This window comes from Nyctibius grandis, chromosome Z, assembly GCF_013368605.1.
Source record: "Nyctibius grandis isolate bNycGra1 chromosome Z, bNycGra1.pri, whole genome shotgun sequence".
Classification (NCBI taxonomy): Eukaryota; Metazoa; Chordata; class Aves; order Nyctibiiformes; family Nyctibiidae; genus Nyctibius; species Nyctibius grandis.
In genome coordinates, this window is record NC_090695.1 from 92017258 (window position 1) to 92033740 (window position 16483).

The window sequence follows — 16483 nt, forward strand, 5'->3', positions numbered from 1 at the left end:
TAGAGCAACTAGAATAAGAAACTTTGCTTGAAGATTTGCTTTCAGATGCTTTGGCTGTATTCATGATATATTATAAGGAAAATTCAGAAAATATGTGTGGCTTGAGAATAAAATCTGCCAGCTAAATTGAAGAAAGTAGTATGATACTTTCTTTGAGAAGATGCATTGAGAAGACACTGCATTTCAACTGTTACTGCATTGTATTTTTCTCTGGAGCTCATGGATTTAAGAGATGATTTTTGTAATGTGACGGGAGAACATCAAAAGGTCCTTCTCACATATGAGAAATAATAGTATGACAATTCTAGCAAAGTTTTGGCTTTTCACTACCTCATTTTACATTTTGAAGAAAGGGCTTCCTGCTGAACAAACACATGTTAGCCTGCTAGTGTTTTCCTGTATTTTAATTGTGAACAGTCAAATGACTGAGAAAAATTTATGTTATAGTAGATACAGGGTTTTAACATAGAATATGTGCATACAATAAATCTACTCAACTAGTCGGTCTGCTTCCTTTCCCTCCCACCCCCTTGCAGCTGGAAGTTCATCAGCTTCTGCTACTATATCTAGCTTCCTCTTGAGACTTTCTGGAATAGAGTTAACAGCGGTGGCAGGCATTAATGAACAATGTCGTGATTATATTCTGTGGGTCTGTATAAGTTGTCATTTTCCATTGCTACTAGTTCTTATGGAAACTATGTCGTCTATTCAATATGAGCACATTATGTGTGCCATGCAAAGTTGCATGCTGCAGTGTTTAGTGAAAACGTGTGCATCATCAAATCAGTAGAAAATATTTTTCGATTTCGTTAGCGACCAATCTGGCATTTAAAATGTAAGATTTATGGTGGGATTTTATTTTCATAAGTTCTTAGCTAGGATAATGCAGGATGGCTAGACTTCCATTGATAGTTAGTTTGTAATTAATTAAGCTTTGAGGTTCTTTGGTGTGTGATAAGATTTTTTTTAAGGTACAACTGTGGAAGAATTCAGGAAAAAGAAAAAATTAGATGCTTCCGTTTGTCTTAGCAGTTGTAAACTTTCATGATAAAATACTTAAGGTCACATCTAATGGAATCTAACAGCCTGATTGAAAACTTATATAACAGTGATTTTTGCTGACGTTTTTCTCTAAAGGAGCAAAATGTAGTCTTTCAGAACTAGCTTCTGGACATTCAGAGCTACTGGCTAAACATCTGCAGCTTCAGTTGGGTATGGCACTCAGGTGTTCTGGTCGAGCTTCAAATACTTCAACAAAGTTTTAAGGTCCAATTTATTAAGACATTGAAGAGATGGTAGGACAGGTGCTGTATTGAAGAATCTTTTAGAACTAGTATTCGTATACTTTTGAAGTGGACTGTTGGCTGCTGCATATGTAGATGTATGCTGTCAGGATTAGATGATTGTTGGTGACAAAAATCTATGCTTAGTAGTGCCACCACTTTTATTACCAACCTCTTTTCTTAGTGGTTGATAAATACTTAGAACAATAAAGAGTCTATCTGTGAGTGGTATTCTGCAGGTGTTTTATACTCACTGCTGTATTGTCTGTGTTCATGAAATACAGAAGAATCTGTAAACTGCATTAGCAAGTTTTCTCACTACTCACTGCAGGAGCTGCGTCGGCAGAGTTGCAGACACTGTGGCTACAGACTGCTTAACAGAAGTTACAACTTGGTGTTTCTGGTTGCCCTAAGGCAAATTTAGGATGGTTGCAAGTATGTTAATATGAGTCAGATTTTTTTCAGCCTTATACAAAGTTTGTCTTTGTATAGTGAAAGCGTGTGCCAGGTAGAGCACTGCTCTGAAGAAGACACTAACTCTTTGGAAATGTGCTTAGCAGAGGCTATGTATGACCACATTGTCTATGAAGCCGGTATCTGCAGGTAAAAGATGATGATTTGCTGTAGATTTTACTCATTTAGGAAGTGATATATTTTATTGTTACCTTCTATGTCATGTTGAGGGGTAGCAGAACTAAAGCATTTGATCCCACTCAATTGTTTCCCAGTCAACAAAAATGTTTCCTATTTGAGCATGGCAGGATGAAGTGGAAATCTGAGAAAGAATGTTTATTAATAGGAGCAGCAGGAGCTGGTGGATTTAAAAAGAGGTTGAGGGTTGAATGCCAGTTACTTGCTTCAAGTTTTTAAATCTCTCTTCATTTTCAGGGAAAATGCTGAATTTTATAAGCTGTAAGTCAGAGACATTGAGAGTAATAAAACTAAATTGCTTAGATCTTTGAAGCAGGGATATGATTTTTTTTTTTCTTGTTAAGTCCTTAGCTGAGAAAAAAAGATTAAATTATTTGAAAATAAAGTACAAAAGATTATATGTTCAGATTATTTTTCACTGATCTCTGGAAGGAATGCATTGATGTTGCCAGTATCAGGCAGAAAAAATAGCTTAGAAAAGGCAATGCAATATTTTAGCAGATCTGGCTGAAACTTAGGGAAAGTTTAAATAGGAAGAATGTATTTATTCAAATGAGTTTTTGATCAGAGTGCCAGAAGGTCTGCTTGGAGTATGAAAAATCTTTCTTTTTGTAACAGAACTTAAGTCTGCACTTAAAAAGATTCAAGTGTGTGCTGAATGTGCTGTATTTTGGAGGTATGGTGAGCCAGATTTGGTATGAGCTGCCAGTGGTCTTTTGCCAAGCAAAGAATGGGAGACCAGGAGTTTGACCTTACAGTAAGTGGATCCATCCAGCAAACTTCTTATCAGTGGACAAGATAAAAAGCTCTTTTATGTCTGGATTAGTGACCTGTCAAGCTAATTGTTTCATGGTGTGATGGCAACCAACAATTCACAAAAGCTAAATATACTCTTTTCTGAGGAATCTGAAAATACTTACAGTCTTAAACTAAGCGTGACTATTCCTTCACTAACAGATCTATGAATAAATTCGTGACCTCTCTTAGTGCCCTCTCTGGCTACAGGGCACGTGGCCAATGGGCCTGTTCATGTAATAGCAAGAAGCTGGAGCAATTCAAGCCCGAGATGGCCAAGAAGCAAAATACTGTATTACCTGTAGTACGTTTCTCTCCAAGTACTGCAGCTCAACGGTTTCCGTAGCAGGTATCAGGGTTACTTTTTTGGCAGAGACTGCAGGGGCTTTGAAGGCTTCCACAGTGTCAGGCATCGCATTGTGCACAACGTTGTGCATCCTGGAATTCGTCTTGTTCTGGGGGAAGGTAAATGCCACTCAAGCAGTTATTTGATAGGTGAGCAGTCCCTATATGGTACTCTGTCGCTGCCTTTTGGAGACGTTTTTCAGAGAATGAAGATTGCTTTCAAATCCCGCAGTTGTTTCACCTCCTTCAGTGTGCAGCTGATCTTGGAAAATGAATAAATAGAAAGCTTCTGCAATAAATACTGCTTCTGAAATCTAACTCCAGAGCTGTGTCAGGCAGGGATGGGGGAAGTGGAAAGATGAACTTTGCCTTGCTTTTTCTGAAAATTGCATTTGTGTGCTTTAGAAACAGCCAACAATCCTAAGTAACTGGCTAATGCTCTCCACTAACGAGTGAAGTACAGTAAGCAGCTCCCTTATTGCCAAGAGTAGATGTTACTGGAAATTTGTGGCAGAAAGACTGTCTGAGCCCCAAATGTTTTGCTGGGAACACGGTAGGTCTGATGAGCTGTGCCTGAATCTCAAGCAGGATTCAAGGGTATTGCTGGCGGGCGGCCGCAGAGGCTGGGCTCTGGGACCCCCCTGCAGCTGCTCAGCGACATTCCTGTCAGTTTTCCATGCTGCCATTTGAAATGGATCTGACAGGAATGTCTGCTACTACTCTGGTGTGTTTGCTTTTCTAGTCTTTTTTTCCAGGGTCTATCCTAGGAAAAAATGTAGGTGCACATCAGCCAACCATTTCCTCTTCCCAGTAACTGGGGATGCTGTGGGAAGCACAGCCGTTTTGTAAGGGCGAAGCTGAAACACATTGCTACAATTTTTTTTTTTCCCTTCTCATAACATTTCAAAAGCTGAAGGGATCAGCATGTTCTTGTTTGTCTCTTCCGCACCCCAGAGATGATGAAATGATCTCTGCTTTCAGGAGTTGTCCTGTCCTTGGTCTGAGATGCTCGGATCCTGGAGCTGAAAGCAGTCTGGATTGGCAGCAGGACATCTGTGGTTATTCCAGTTGTTCACAGGGACTACTGGGAGTTGTGTGCCAGCAGGAGATGGAGTATCCCTGCTTTCCTTTTTATCCACACAATCTCCTTGGGATTGTTGGGAGAGAATCCTGTCCTAGTTGACAAGGAAAAGGAGTCAACAGAGGGGGATTTGCTCTCCTGTCAGTAGTTTAAACTTTCCCTCATGCTCTGCAGAGTTGCTGGGAATCATCCCAAACCCTCTGTAGTGAGCATGGAGCCACATCCTGGTCAGTGGCAGTGATAGTTCAGGTAATCCAGCTTCCCAGTCTGTATAGGCTGCCACTTCTTCGACCTGTTTTCCGTCAGCAATCTTTGCTGATCACTGTCCCACACTGGTCAGCTGAAGAGTACGTACAGGACCACTTTCATTCCCTTAGAGGAGAGTGACTTTGGTGATGGTTGATGGACTGGCGGTAGTCCAGTGCTAACCATTTCCCATTTTACATGAGAATGTGATACAACTCACAAAGGTGGATATTTTTTGCCAATTTTTTGATCTGGGTTTGAACTAGATAATGTCTTCATATTGCACAGCATAATGTCAGTCTGCTGAAGGCTTAGTGGAAATCTGTTAAAGCTTGCTTACCTGAAGTTTTGTCATCTTGCAGTTTTTAGAACTAAAGTGTTTTTTAATTACTGTCAGCATTGGCTGTATGCTTGGCTCAATCAGAAGTGAACTGCACTGTCGTAGAAATTAGTTGTGAGACCATCCAGTCCCTTTCCATCCCATTCTTCGTGTAATTTTGTGTAGTAATACACTACACTTTTATCAGGTAAAATCATAAATGCCCCAAGTTAAAAGGTACATGCTGCTTCTATTCTATGGCTTAAAAGACCTTACTCTAGGAAAGCTATTCCATCCATGCGTTTTAATTTCAGAATTTTCTCTTCCTGCTGCAGGCAAGCAAAATCCACTGCTCTTTTGCTGCCCTTTCTTTGCACTGGAATGAATGAAGGTTTCAATTAAAAAAGTGATATCTTTAATGTGTCACTTAGCTATGCTGTGCATACTTGGCATGGTGGTGTTTCTTTCACCTCCTAGATAACGCTGAGGGGGAGCCCTGATTTCCTTCCCAAGACTCCCACTTAAAAAGTGGCTATTGTTCTGCATCGCAAATGAATGCGTTATTTGCTATCAGCTGTTACCCGTGGTCTCTCCTGGTGTTACTGCTGGATCATTCTCTCAATCTGGGGTGCTAAAATTTCTTGTGACCTGGATCTTGCTATGAAAAAGAACAGAAGAAATTCAGGATTTGCAGCCTTTTGCTCTATAAAGACTAAATTTTGTGTTAATACATACTGTAATGTAATATACTATAAGCAAAGGCTTTCAAATGCAAACATTAGAGAAAACTTATTTGATTCCAGCTGTAGCACTAAGTAACCTACCTGTTTGTTTCTCCAGTTTTGTACATACGAGTGCTCCATAGGGAGAAAATTACTACTGTGTTCTCCCAAAATTATTTATCTGTAAGACTCTGCCTTGCAGCATACATAGTGTGTGGGGGGGATAATTTGATTCTGTTTGATGGCGTTTTGTTGATCTGATGCAGTGTAAAGAAAAAGCTTGAGGCTTCATATTTTTGGAAGAGTAATATCTGTATTTATACTGGTGGTGTTACTACACAAAGCTAATTCTGATCACCCCTCCCCATTATTCACTGTGGGGAAAAGAAATCAGATGCAGTTATTTTGTTAAAAAGCTGAAAGCCAAGTAAGAAAATTTTAAGACAATATAAATGCACCACTGTCCCTAGAAGAGCAAGACAGTGCCAGACTGTGCATTTTTACTGACAGTGCTTGGCACTGCAAAGTGTGACATTTGTCCCCCATTACTTCGATGTTACTGTTTTCCCTGTTGAAAGAGGACTATAGCTTTGACATGCTGGGATAAGTGACAGTGTATAGCTATAGCACTGTAATCAGAGCGGTGACTCACCAGATTTCTTGAACAGTAATTGGTAACTGATGCTAATGAAGGCACTTGTTATCTTGGATAATATTTCCTGTATCTGTGCTAATCTGTTCATAACCATCTCCGAAACACATACCAATACAGTGTGGCCAAAATCTCCTTTCATAATTTCCACATTAGCTAGCATAAAATTTTTCTGCACTTCTTAAATATGCATGGCCATGCATACTTTAACACTTTATATTATTAATGCAAGTATTAATGTATTTGGGTAAGAGACTTAGAATGTCAAGTTAAACTCAGCTTTCTTTTAATATTCAGTAATTTGTATTTACATATTTTAAAAATAAAAGTTGGCCTAGAAGCATCTTCTGATCTTGAAGCAAGAGTAGAGCGACTTCAAAAGAAAAATGCTCCTAAAGGAGCATTTCCTAAAAGGAAATCCACACTTATCTATTTTTAATATCAGGATGAACTACTTTTAGGATTTAGAGAGTAGCCAGTAAGGACAGGGTTTCGGGGCTGAGCTAAGCTGGTTTTAGGGCTGGCTGACATCAAGGGAGTTGCTGCCCCCCCGTACCTCCCTGCTGACAGGTGTTTCTGCTGCTCCTGTTGCATTGGCTTGGGCAATTCTGTGGTCCCTCAGTGAAACTGTTTGGCCTGCTAAACTGGCAAAAAACAAACCCAGAAAAAACGAGATCCAGGCAGGATCGTGTATCCAGGAGCAGCAAGTGGCAAAGCAATGAAGGAACATACGGGAGCTGGTACCAACTCGCTACTTGTGAAATCTTGCTCGGAGCTGGTCCCCATGTGGTTTTTCTTCTTTATCCCCAAGTGATGCTCCTTTATTTGCTTGAAGGTGGTTCTTTTACTTTGTTGTTGCAAAACACTTGGCTTCCTAGTGGAAATACACCAAAATGATAATATAAGATACATTATTGAATATAAGATGCAAAGGAGGTAAATAAAGTGTAAAAACGTGGCCTTCAATACTGCCTGTTCATAAAAATAACAGAGCATGGACAGTAAAAAATGCTCATTAACTCAAACACACATCGCTTTCAAATGGCAAACGTCTGTGTCAATGGCATAATCAGGAAATAAAAAGCAAAGTAGGTGTCTCTTCAGTTCTTTCTATGGGTGTATCTGTATAGCGAGGTGAAGATCTCAAAGCTCTTGTAAAGTACCTGTTGGTGCTTCAGTGCCATTAAGAAGGGCAACTAATAGCTAGCAGCAAGGGTGAGCAGCTCATGTGAGAGCTATGAAAAGCCTTTGTGCTTCGCTCTTCCACTTCACAGCTGTTGTTGCTCATGTTATTTACATACACAGTTTGTAAAGATACATATGCTGCAGTTTGCTGCAAACTCCTGTTCTGTCAGGTTCAAGAAATGCATTTACTGTGGTTTATACTTTATAGGCAGAAGCGTATTTGCAGGTACCATGGCGAGGCAGCACTCTTCTGCATGTGACAGCTGAAACCAAATATTTTTTGGGATGCAGGTAAAATGCGTGCATTAGATTTTTTTTTTTACCCCTCCAAATCAGTGTTATCTGGACCCTGATTTTGCACAGTTTTGGGACTGCCTACTTTCTGCTTGACTAGTGATCTTAACACTAATGAAATTATACACGGCTATTTCTGACCAGACAAAAACATAATCTTGCCTTCTTTGAAGTCATTCTTATGGATTATAATAAATACTGTTTGTTTTTTACAAGAAATGATTTCACACTTGGCCGTGCAGTTACCCTGCTGTTTCTTTTCTGTATAGAATAAAAAGGTATTTCGTATTTCCTATTTTTTATGCTTTTGTTTGTTCTTTAAAAAAAAAAAAGATAAAGATGTAGTGGGTTATGACAGAGGGAAACTGTTTCCTCTAAATTCCTGAAAACATTTTTATGTGGTAATAGGATTAATATTGTTAGGCTTTTTTCTCCCTACATAATATTAGAAGCTCAAAAGAACAGTACCTTAACTATAACTTGCCTGTAAAGTATCTCCTTATCCTAGAGTGAAAAATGTTTTGAGGAACATCTTGTAATGGTGTGATTTCCAGCAGCTGAACGATGAGAACGATGGATGTGAGTTTGAGGTTCTCTGCTGGGTTTGGCCACTAATGCGCTTTCTGGCCACAGTGTCCCTCGTGACTGAAAACTCTCAAAATAACTCTGCAAGCCGTGGACTCGGTCCTAAATTCCTCATACTGCTGACTGGTAATTTTTGTATGTGAAAGAATATTGTGTACAGGATTATTTTCCCTCTTAATGGGAAGTGTGATCGCTCCTATGCTAGAACATGTTCAGCAGTGACTAAATAGCAAAGATTAACACAGTAAGGTAGTTAAGGAAGCAACCAATCTCGCTAGTTTTACTGATTGAATTTAATGCAAATATAGTTTGTTTTTGCATTGTGAAATAATCTATTCAGGAGGATGTCCTCCTACAAAAACTTCTATGGAATTTTTAATAGCCACAAGTGGTCACAGCTTTGTTTATACATCTCGTCTGAAAGCTGGAAAATGTTCCTATAATTAAGTTTAAAAAAAGGGAGCATGTAGGGGGAAAGGAAGAGAGAATAGCCTGAGAATATCCGTTGAGGCAAATGTCCTGAGACAATCAGATTTGTTCTCAGAGATGCATGTGTATTATTTTAAAGGCCAGAAGAAACATATCTACCCATTCTGTGTATGGGCGAGGATAGGTTTGTTTAGTTTTAAGCCTTGCATTGTGTAAATATCTTTACACTTGCAAGATGTTTCAATTGCAGCAAAAATAAATTCCATCTAATTGTTCTTTGATTGAATGGAAATACTTATGACCACCAATTTGGGGCTGACATGGAAGAAGGAGAGTATTTACGAAACCAAAAAGTTAGTTGAGCAATGAGAGTTGGGGAGTTGTGCTGCTTCATAAATGGGGTTACAGAGTTAGAGTTTTATCTGTCGTTAGAAATTGTTAGATGTTTGCTTTCTGCTAGCTGTGGGTTATTTTGCTGTGTCCTCTTGAGAGACTGAACTCTGAAGTTGGTTGAAGTGGTAGAGTGAGATTGCTTTACACCTTGGCCATGTAAAAGATGGGAGTTTTGGTTCATATAATACCATTGGGGAGCTAGAAAGGATTTAATTTTTGCTACTGAAAAGGTGATGGTGCCAAGGGTATGGACTTGGCAAGTACTGGATTTCTGTCTCCTGTTAGGGGATTTGCTCCTGATTTTCATTAACGTGTGGGACTTTCTTTACAAGTTAATCTGTTGCAGTTCTTTCTCAGTCTGGAAAATACTTTTCTTTTTTTTTGGTGCCTGCTTGTTTAAAAATTGCTTTTTATGTCTTTAAAATGTCAGGGTTCTGGGCTAATGCTCTTGTTTGGATACTGTACTTGTGTTGTCAGTAGTGGAAAATTATTTAACAAAGTGACATCACAACTGCAGGACAATACACTGATTTCAGTGGCAAGCTACAGTTTGGGTTTGTTTTTTTTCTAACATGTTTATTACCTGTATTAAACATGTATATTCCAATAAGTGTTTGTTTACAGGAAATTCATTTAAGTATATTTAGATTAGTTACAGTAATTGAACAGAGACAGACCATTTGGAATATATTAATTTTTTTCTTTGTTTTTTTTTTTCCTGGTAGTAGTAGGAGTAGTATTAGTTGCAACATATATGGTGGTGTGTTTCCATCTCTTACTACTTGGCCAAAAATATAATTTATACTTTGAACAACTTTGTTCCTCTTAAATAAAATATCAGTAGGTGTATTGCCTTTCTATTTAGTAGTGGTTGAAACTCTGAAGTTTTAGAAAAAGGAAACGCTCTCCCTGTAAGGTAAAAGGTTTTCACACAAATGACTTATATTAGTACATTGTCTTTATTTAAAGATTAGAAGATAGCATGGAAGCATGCTGCAACTGCCGTTTGTTCACTATACTGAAATGCTTTTGTTCTTTTTTAGTATTTAAATGTTCATGCTAACTCCTCCCATCCTGTCTACTTTGTGTTTAGAATTGATGGAAGAGAAGAAACTTGTAAATGACTCAGAGAGGACAGCTAGAAAATTTGTCTTACGCAACAAATATGTAATATGTGCTCTACAGAGCTCTTCTGTGTGGAGGGTTATGTGAACACGAGGTTAGAAAAAGCAGAAGTGTTCTAGCTGCTGATATCAAAAAAGTGGCTTATGGAAGGGGTCTTGCCAGGGCAGATTATCACTTGTCACGTATCTGCAATACTTGCCTAGGACTGTAAAGGTGTTTTAATGCACTGTTGTGCACTGTGGCACTTCAGCCGTTTTTGGTCTCCTGTTTGCTTGCTGCGAGTGTAACATCAGCCTTGGCACCAAACATTTCAACTGTGGTTTTCAAATGTTTTGAATAAATAAAATGAATATTTTTCTTTTCAGACTGGAAATATTCAAAGTGCTTGTTCCATTTTCTAAGAACACTGGGGCGCCACAGCTCTACAGGTTTGCTTTCCAAAGAAAATTATTTTCAGGCTCTCACTGTGGTCCCTGCATTGCAGGTTGCGTGAGGCACCTCATGCTCAAGGTAGAAGGACTGATTGCCATTTGAGTTTATCACTGAGGAAACATTTTATCTATTTAGAAGTAGGATGTAGGGTTTTTAATGTTTTCTAGGTGTTTGTGAATCATTAGGAATCATTGAAAAGCTAAGAATAATTGAAGTGAAAAACGCAGAGCAGATCCGTACTTTCCCTTACTTGTAAGGAAAAGGTTTAACTAATGGTGGGTGACCTTTTGTGTTAGTGGGTTGTTTTTTTTTTTATTTTTAGCTGCAGTGGAATATCTTCCACTCTTTCTTTTCTTTCAGGTAAGGTCAGCACATCCTACAATGTTAGTATTTCAAAAGCCTTCACTGAGATACAGAAATATTGTTAAATTTTATTTTAAGACAGAGAATCGAAACAACAGGGACAATAGACATAAAGTCACGTAGCGTCCTGGAGCAGACGCCTTCAGCCTCTGAAGTGTCGGGCTGTAATGCCACATGTTGTCTCTTAAGAACCGTTTTTTTGGTGATTTCATTTTCCCATTGATATGTTTTCTCATCAGCATGAACAACAGCACTGGAGAAGGGAGGCAGTGATGATGTACAACCAATAGAAGGATGAGAATAAGGCAGACATCTTCAGTATCTTGCACATATGCCAGTTTATGGTGACGATAGGACAGTGCACTTCGGGGTCGTGTTGACAAGTCCATCATTCCTTCTCTACGCTGGTAGTGTGAGTGGAAGTAAAATATTGACTATACCAATAGTTTCTGGAAGCTGAGCAGTACTGTAACCCCTGCTCGGTTGTATCCTGGTTCTTTTAGTCTTATCAAAAGATACTGGAATCTTTTGGCTCTGGTATTAATACTGTTATTTAAAGATGTTGCATTAATGTGCAGTTTTCTCTAAGTGCTGTCTTCTAACTTGCTCTCCAAGTGCAGAATCTTCTTTTCCAGCAGACTTTTCTTATCTTGCATTTGGCAGATAGATACTTGATGTTATTTCCTAATGCAAAAGGCAGTCTGACTCCTTTTGGTTTATTTCCTTTTCATCGAACAGCATCATTAATTATACTGTAAGGGTTGTCTCTGCTGCAGCTGTGATCAGAGGAAAGGAAAAAACACAGCAGACAGTCTTTGGGTGCTGTAGGAGAAGGACTGAGGTGTTTGATTTATTTTATTTGTTGGGTTGCTTGAGCATAGAAAACTGTCACAATTCGTGTTTATTCCAGATAGCAATTTCACTTGTCCTAGATATTCCAAACATGTCCCAAGGAGCTTGCACTGTGTGGTAATGTGAGGGAGAAGAAACTGCAGTACCGCTCACTGACATTCTGCTTTGGGAAGAGTTTGTGGTAGCAGCTAATCCAGGGATTTTGTAACTCAGCTTGAAGAAAAATCAACACCATCTAGGAATTCTAAATATTTAATGCTTAGAGATTATTTTCTGTTTGGGTTCTGATTAGTATTTCCAGTTACCAACGAAGGTGAGAGTTACCAAAATGTCTTCTGTGGCAAAAAGTTAAAAAATTAAGAACTCTTACTAATCCTGGTACTGCAAAATTTTAATCTAATTTCATCTACTGATGTAATACTGCAAAAATGCTTTAAGGGTACTTGAGCGTACTTCCTAGCTAAGAGAGTGATTGATTATACACAATTTGCCTTTTTAATAACACTGGGTAAGTCTTCATTTTTTTTTTATTGTCAGTCCTCAGTTAACTAATTGCAATGTTTGTGGTATGTGTATGTACATAGTGTGTATATAATCATCAAATCTCTTGAGTTTTGATGGTTTAAGATCTTAGAGTATACCTGTAAGACAAAGATGTGATGTAGGCACGTGTATTTATAAGGTTTGATGTGAAAAGGATCTTACTGGTATTTGCATGCAAGGAATTTTTAGGAGTGGGTGAGTTTCTGATGAGATGAAGGGAAAAAGCAGGTAAACATACTGAAGTCTGGTATTCATTCAACAGAAGACTGTCATTTCCTAAACTGGAGGTAATTTAATCATGTTTGTATCTGGAGTGGTTAAATGAGATCATTTGCCATAATTACTTCATGTCTAACAAGGTCTGTTGCCATTTGGATTTTATGTTATGATTGAAATCCTAAAAGGAAAGGAGCTTAACTACTGGATGTTGAAAATAATCAATATATTTCATTATTAAGATTTGAACAGAGACTGTGTTTCAAATGTGTCTTTAAAAATCTGCTGTCAAGCTGAACCTTTGCTTGTGATCCTGTTGCTACAGTCCATTACCTGTGTATATGACACAAAGAAACAGCTTTGGCCATCCCAAATGACGGCATTTGTTGTGTGTTGCTGTTGGGATAGAACCCTTTGAATATCTTAATAATTATTTTTCTTGTTCCATTTTACTGAGCTAGAAGGAAAGCTGTTCTATAATTAAGGAGCTACTTCCAAGAAAGTGGGTAGCATTAAAACTGTTATTATAGGATCATTGCAAAAGAGGTGAATATTTGTGGTTGATGTCTAGTGCTGTACAAGTGAGTGAGAGTAATCTCTGTCCAAAGAAGTTTCTTGCTAGGGAAAATCTAATTGCTCAAGAAAAGCAGAGGCTTTGTGCAAATAACTTTTCACGTTTTCTGGTTGTCGGGCAGAAACTACAGAGTAAGGGGCTGCTGCTGGAGTGGGTGACAGCCAGAGGTGTGTACAGAAACACATTTGCGTCTTCAGTAGCAATTAATTTTTATCAACAGGGTAACATATTTGTTTTAGCATAGCCAAGGAGAGACCTAAAATTGACTTAAATACTTTAGACTCACTTAAATGAAGTTATACAAAAACCTGTTTGTGATACTCTGTGTTAAGTAACTGATTCTGACTCTGTGTGTGTGTGTATGTCCTACTGACGGAAAATTTTCGCTGTTAAGGATATTAGTAGTATTGTACTTACCTGCATCTCTGCTCTACAAAGCAACCAAATGAAGGGGGAACTGCTAAAATTATGTTGTCTGAAATCAGCACCAGGATACGCATCTTGTATATAGCTTTGGCGATTCTTTGGCTTTTTTGCCTGGAAGATAGTCGTCTTTTGAATCATAATTCATTTACATGAAGAATTTTGATCTGTTACTGAAGTAATAATTGGAATTATATCAGACTTGAATTTGGCAATGAAGCTGTAGAGCCAAATCTTACCACATACTATAAGATGTTTCCTTCGATTGTCTAGCTTTCTTTTGAAAGATAGGTTCTGTCCATAGCCATTCATTCAATTACCTTACTTACGATTTTATGAAGTAGAATTCCAATAAATTAGGTTTGGGGTTTGGTGTCGTCCGTCCCCCCCCTGAAAATCATCCAAGCTAAAAAGAAAATGCCCTGTTGTTTCATGTAAACTTACTTTTCTTAATCAGGTTTATTTAGTTTTCTGCAGTGAAGTATGTGTGCAAATGCTAAAGGACTGTACATTTTGGTCTATTCCAGTGCCTGATGACCTCTCCATAGAAGAAAGAGAAGAGCTTTTAAACATTCGTCGCAGGAAAAAAGAACTGATTGACGATATCGAGGTAATTGATTTATCTGTAAAGATCCTTAGAAGACTGCTTCAGTAGGTTAAGTTACAGTAAACTGCATACCTAGGTATGAATTCCAGGTAATGGTTATAAAAGCATATAAATGGCTTAAGCTAAATATTAGTAATAATGAATAGGATTTATGCATCATTTGCGTGCTTTTAAAAATGATAACTTCTGTATTTATGTAAAGTAATATGTGCATATGTACACATTTGATTTGTGTAATCAAGAACTCATTAAACAGCAGATTTGCATGCAGGATAGGAGTGAGTGAGAAATCTGGGTAAAGAAATCTTATCCTGAAATTGGTAATGGCAATTTGGTCTTGATGTACTGACACGAGCACACATTGGGAGTTCAGATCCATGTGTTTAACAGTCATTCAGTTGTGGTAAAATCTTTAACCTAAGTATCTAAGATAGCCATAAGATTAATCACTTCAGGTGACTAGCAAATATTAGAAATTAAAACTTAATTGATCATATTAATATATGATAGATGATTTCAAAAATGTTTTAATGTAGGTTAACATATTGTCCTTCCTTTTTTTGGCAGAGATTAAAATTTGAAATTGCTGAGGTTATGACAGAAATTGATAATCTGACTAGTGTAGAAGAAAGGTAAGTAATGCTGACATACGGACATGATTCAGTAAGACCTTGGAACAGGTCTTCCAGGAATAGCAAATAAAAGTAGTTTTATCATGCTGAACAAACATTGGATCACCTTTATTCAGTCTGTTGTAAAGTCTCTAAAGCCTGACTTTTTCCTATTCAGGTGTGTCATTCACTTGGATAGAGAATATATTGGATAGAATGTAATATTTTAGACTGTTCAATCGATAATGCTATAGTACTCTGAAGTTCTCTGAAGTATAGTTTCACTTGAAGGAACTGAAAATAGTAACATCGTTTTCCCCCTCATAAAAAGTCAATGTCTTGTTTTTGTAATAGAAAATACAAAGTAGCCAAAATACGAATTAAAAGAAGCTCATCCAGAAGTTGTTGTTTGTGTTAAAGAGCAGCTGATAACTGCTTGTTGTTTCTTGTTTTTCTCCATGTGTAGCAAAACTACACAAAGAAATAAGCAAATAGCCATGGGAAGGAAGAAATTCAACATGGACCCTAAGAAGGTAGAGAATTTTTTTTTTCTGCTTGTCAGGAATGAAGTTCCTGCTTGTAATATGATCTATGACAAATACAGTCGTGTTTCCTTAAGAGAACGTTTCTGATAATACAAGTTTACAAGCTTTATTTGTATATCCTGTAACACACTGAGCAGAGGGTTAAATTAGAAGCAGGCATCTAGCCATTTGCCAGTCCTGTGTGCTTTTTTCACTTAAGCAAACCTTTTTTGATAATGGAGGTTATTTATCAACAGTCAAATACGCCAGGTACTGATTGAACTGGCTTGCAGAAAGATTATTTGTACCTGATGGAGGTGTTCTATGTTGATATGTCAAATATAATTCTAAAAATATTTTAATGTTTGGTTGTTAGTGAGGCCATACATATTTTTTTAATGCCCTTCTATTTTTGTTTCTTCCAAAATACCTTTAACATGTTTTTTAATTTGTTCTCATATAGACTTTTATATTTGGATATCTAAATTCTGTTTGTGGAAAAGGCATGTATGAACATCTGTATGTTTGTATACATATATAAATATATGTGTACCTATCTGACTTGTACAAACACCTGCAGAAACTTGGTTACCAATTTCAAGAAGTCTACTGTGCATTTAGCTGAGAAGTAAAATAGTTCATTTCTCTGGAGTGCCTCTACTTTTCTTAAATGTTAATTTTCTGGAAAATTCAGGGATCTGCACATTCTCTTACAGACCTCCCCCAATATAGTTAAGAGCTGCTTTGACGTATTTGACCTTTAGCCTTTACTTTTCGTTTTAGTTTTCATTGCTTTGTTTTACTGCCTTCTGTTCTTTTGTTATTGAGATTCCATTTTGAATTTGTGAAGAGTCTTCTTTAAGGTCTTTTTGGAAATTGTTTAGCATTTGTTTATCTGTGTTAGTTCTTGATGTTGTTTTCTTTCCAATTGTATTGAATTCAGTTACATTTTGGTGGCTTTTCTGTAATGTTCCAAGTACAGTGATGACTGCTGTTCTTCAGACTGTTTTCAATTTACCAGAAACTGTTGAGTACTTTAAGCTACTGGCCATGTCTTTTATTTTCCATTTTGGTGACTGCCTAACTTCTGTTGTGTTGAGTACAGAATACCCCCAAATATCCTGATAGTTTGCTGTTGTCCTCCAGCTCTTTCACATCCTAGAAGTTTGTGGCAAAGTCACAGGATGATGTCAGATGCTTTCATTCCAATGTTAACTATTTTTTGTTACTGTT

At 37.6% G+C, this 16483-nt stretch overlaps 1 protein-coding gene across 2 annotated transcripts in view; it reads left to right on the plus strand.

The window, feature by feature from the left end:
• Positions 1–16483, plus strand: part of CYTH3 (cytohesin 3) — a 52513-nt gene that overhangs the window by 12453 nt on the left and 23577 nt on the right. The window contains exons 2-4 of one of the 2 annotated variants that reach the window (XM_068422613.1): positions 14036–14118; positions 14683–14747; positions 15193–15259. In XM_068422613.1, the coding sequence (XP_068278714.1) occupies positions 14036–14118; positions 14683–14747; positions 15193–15259 (215 nt within the window). Of the gene's footprint in view, positions 1–14001; positions 14119–14682; positions 14748–15192; positions 15260–16483 lie in introns of those variants that run through there. The other variant, XM_068422612.1, reaches the window with a different exon arrangement.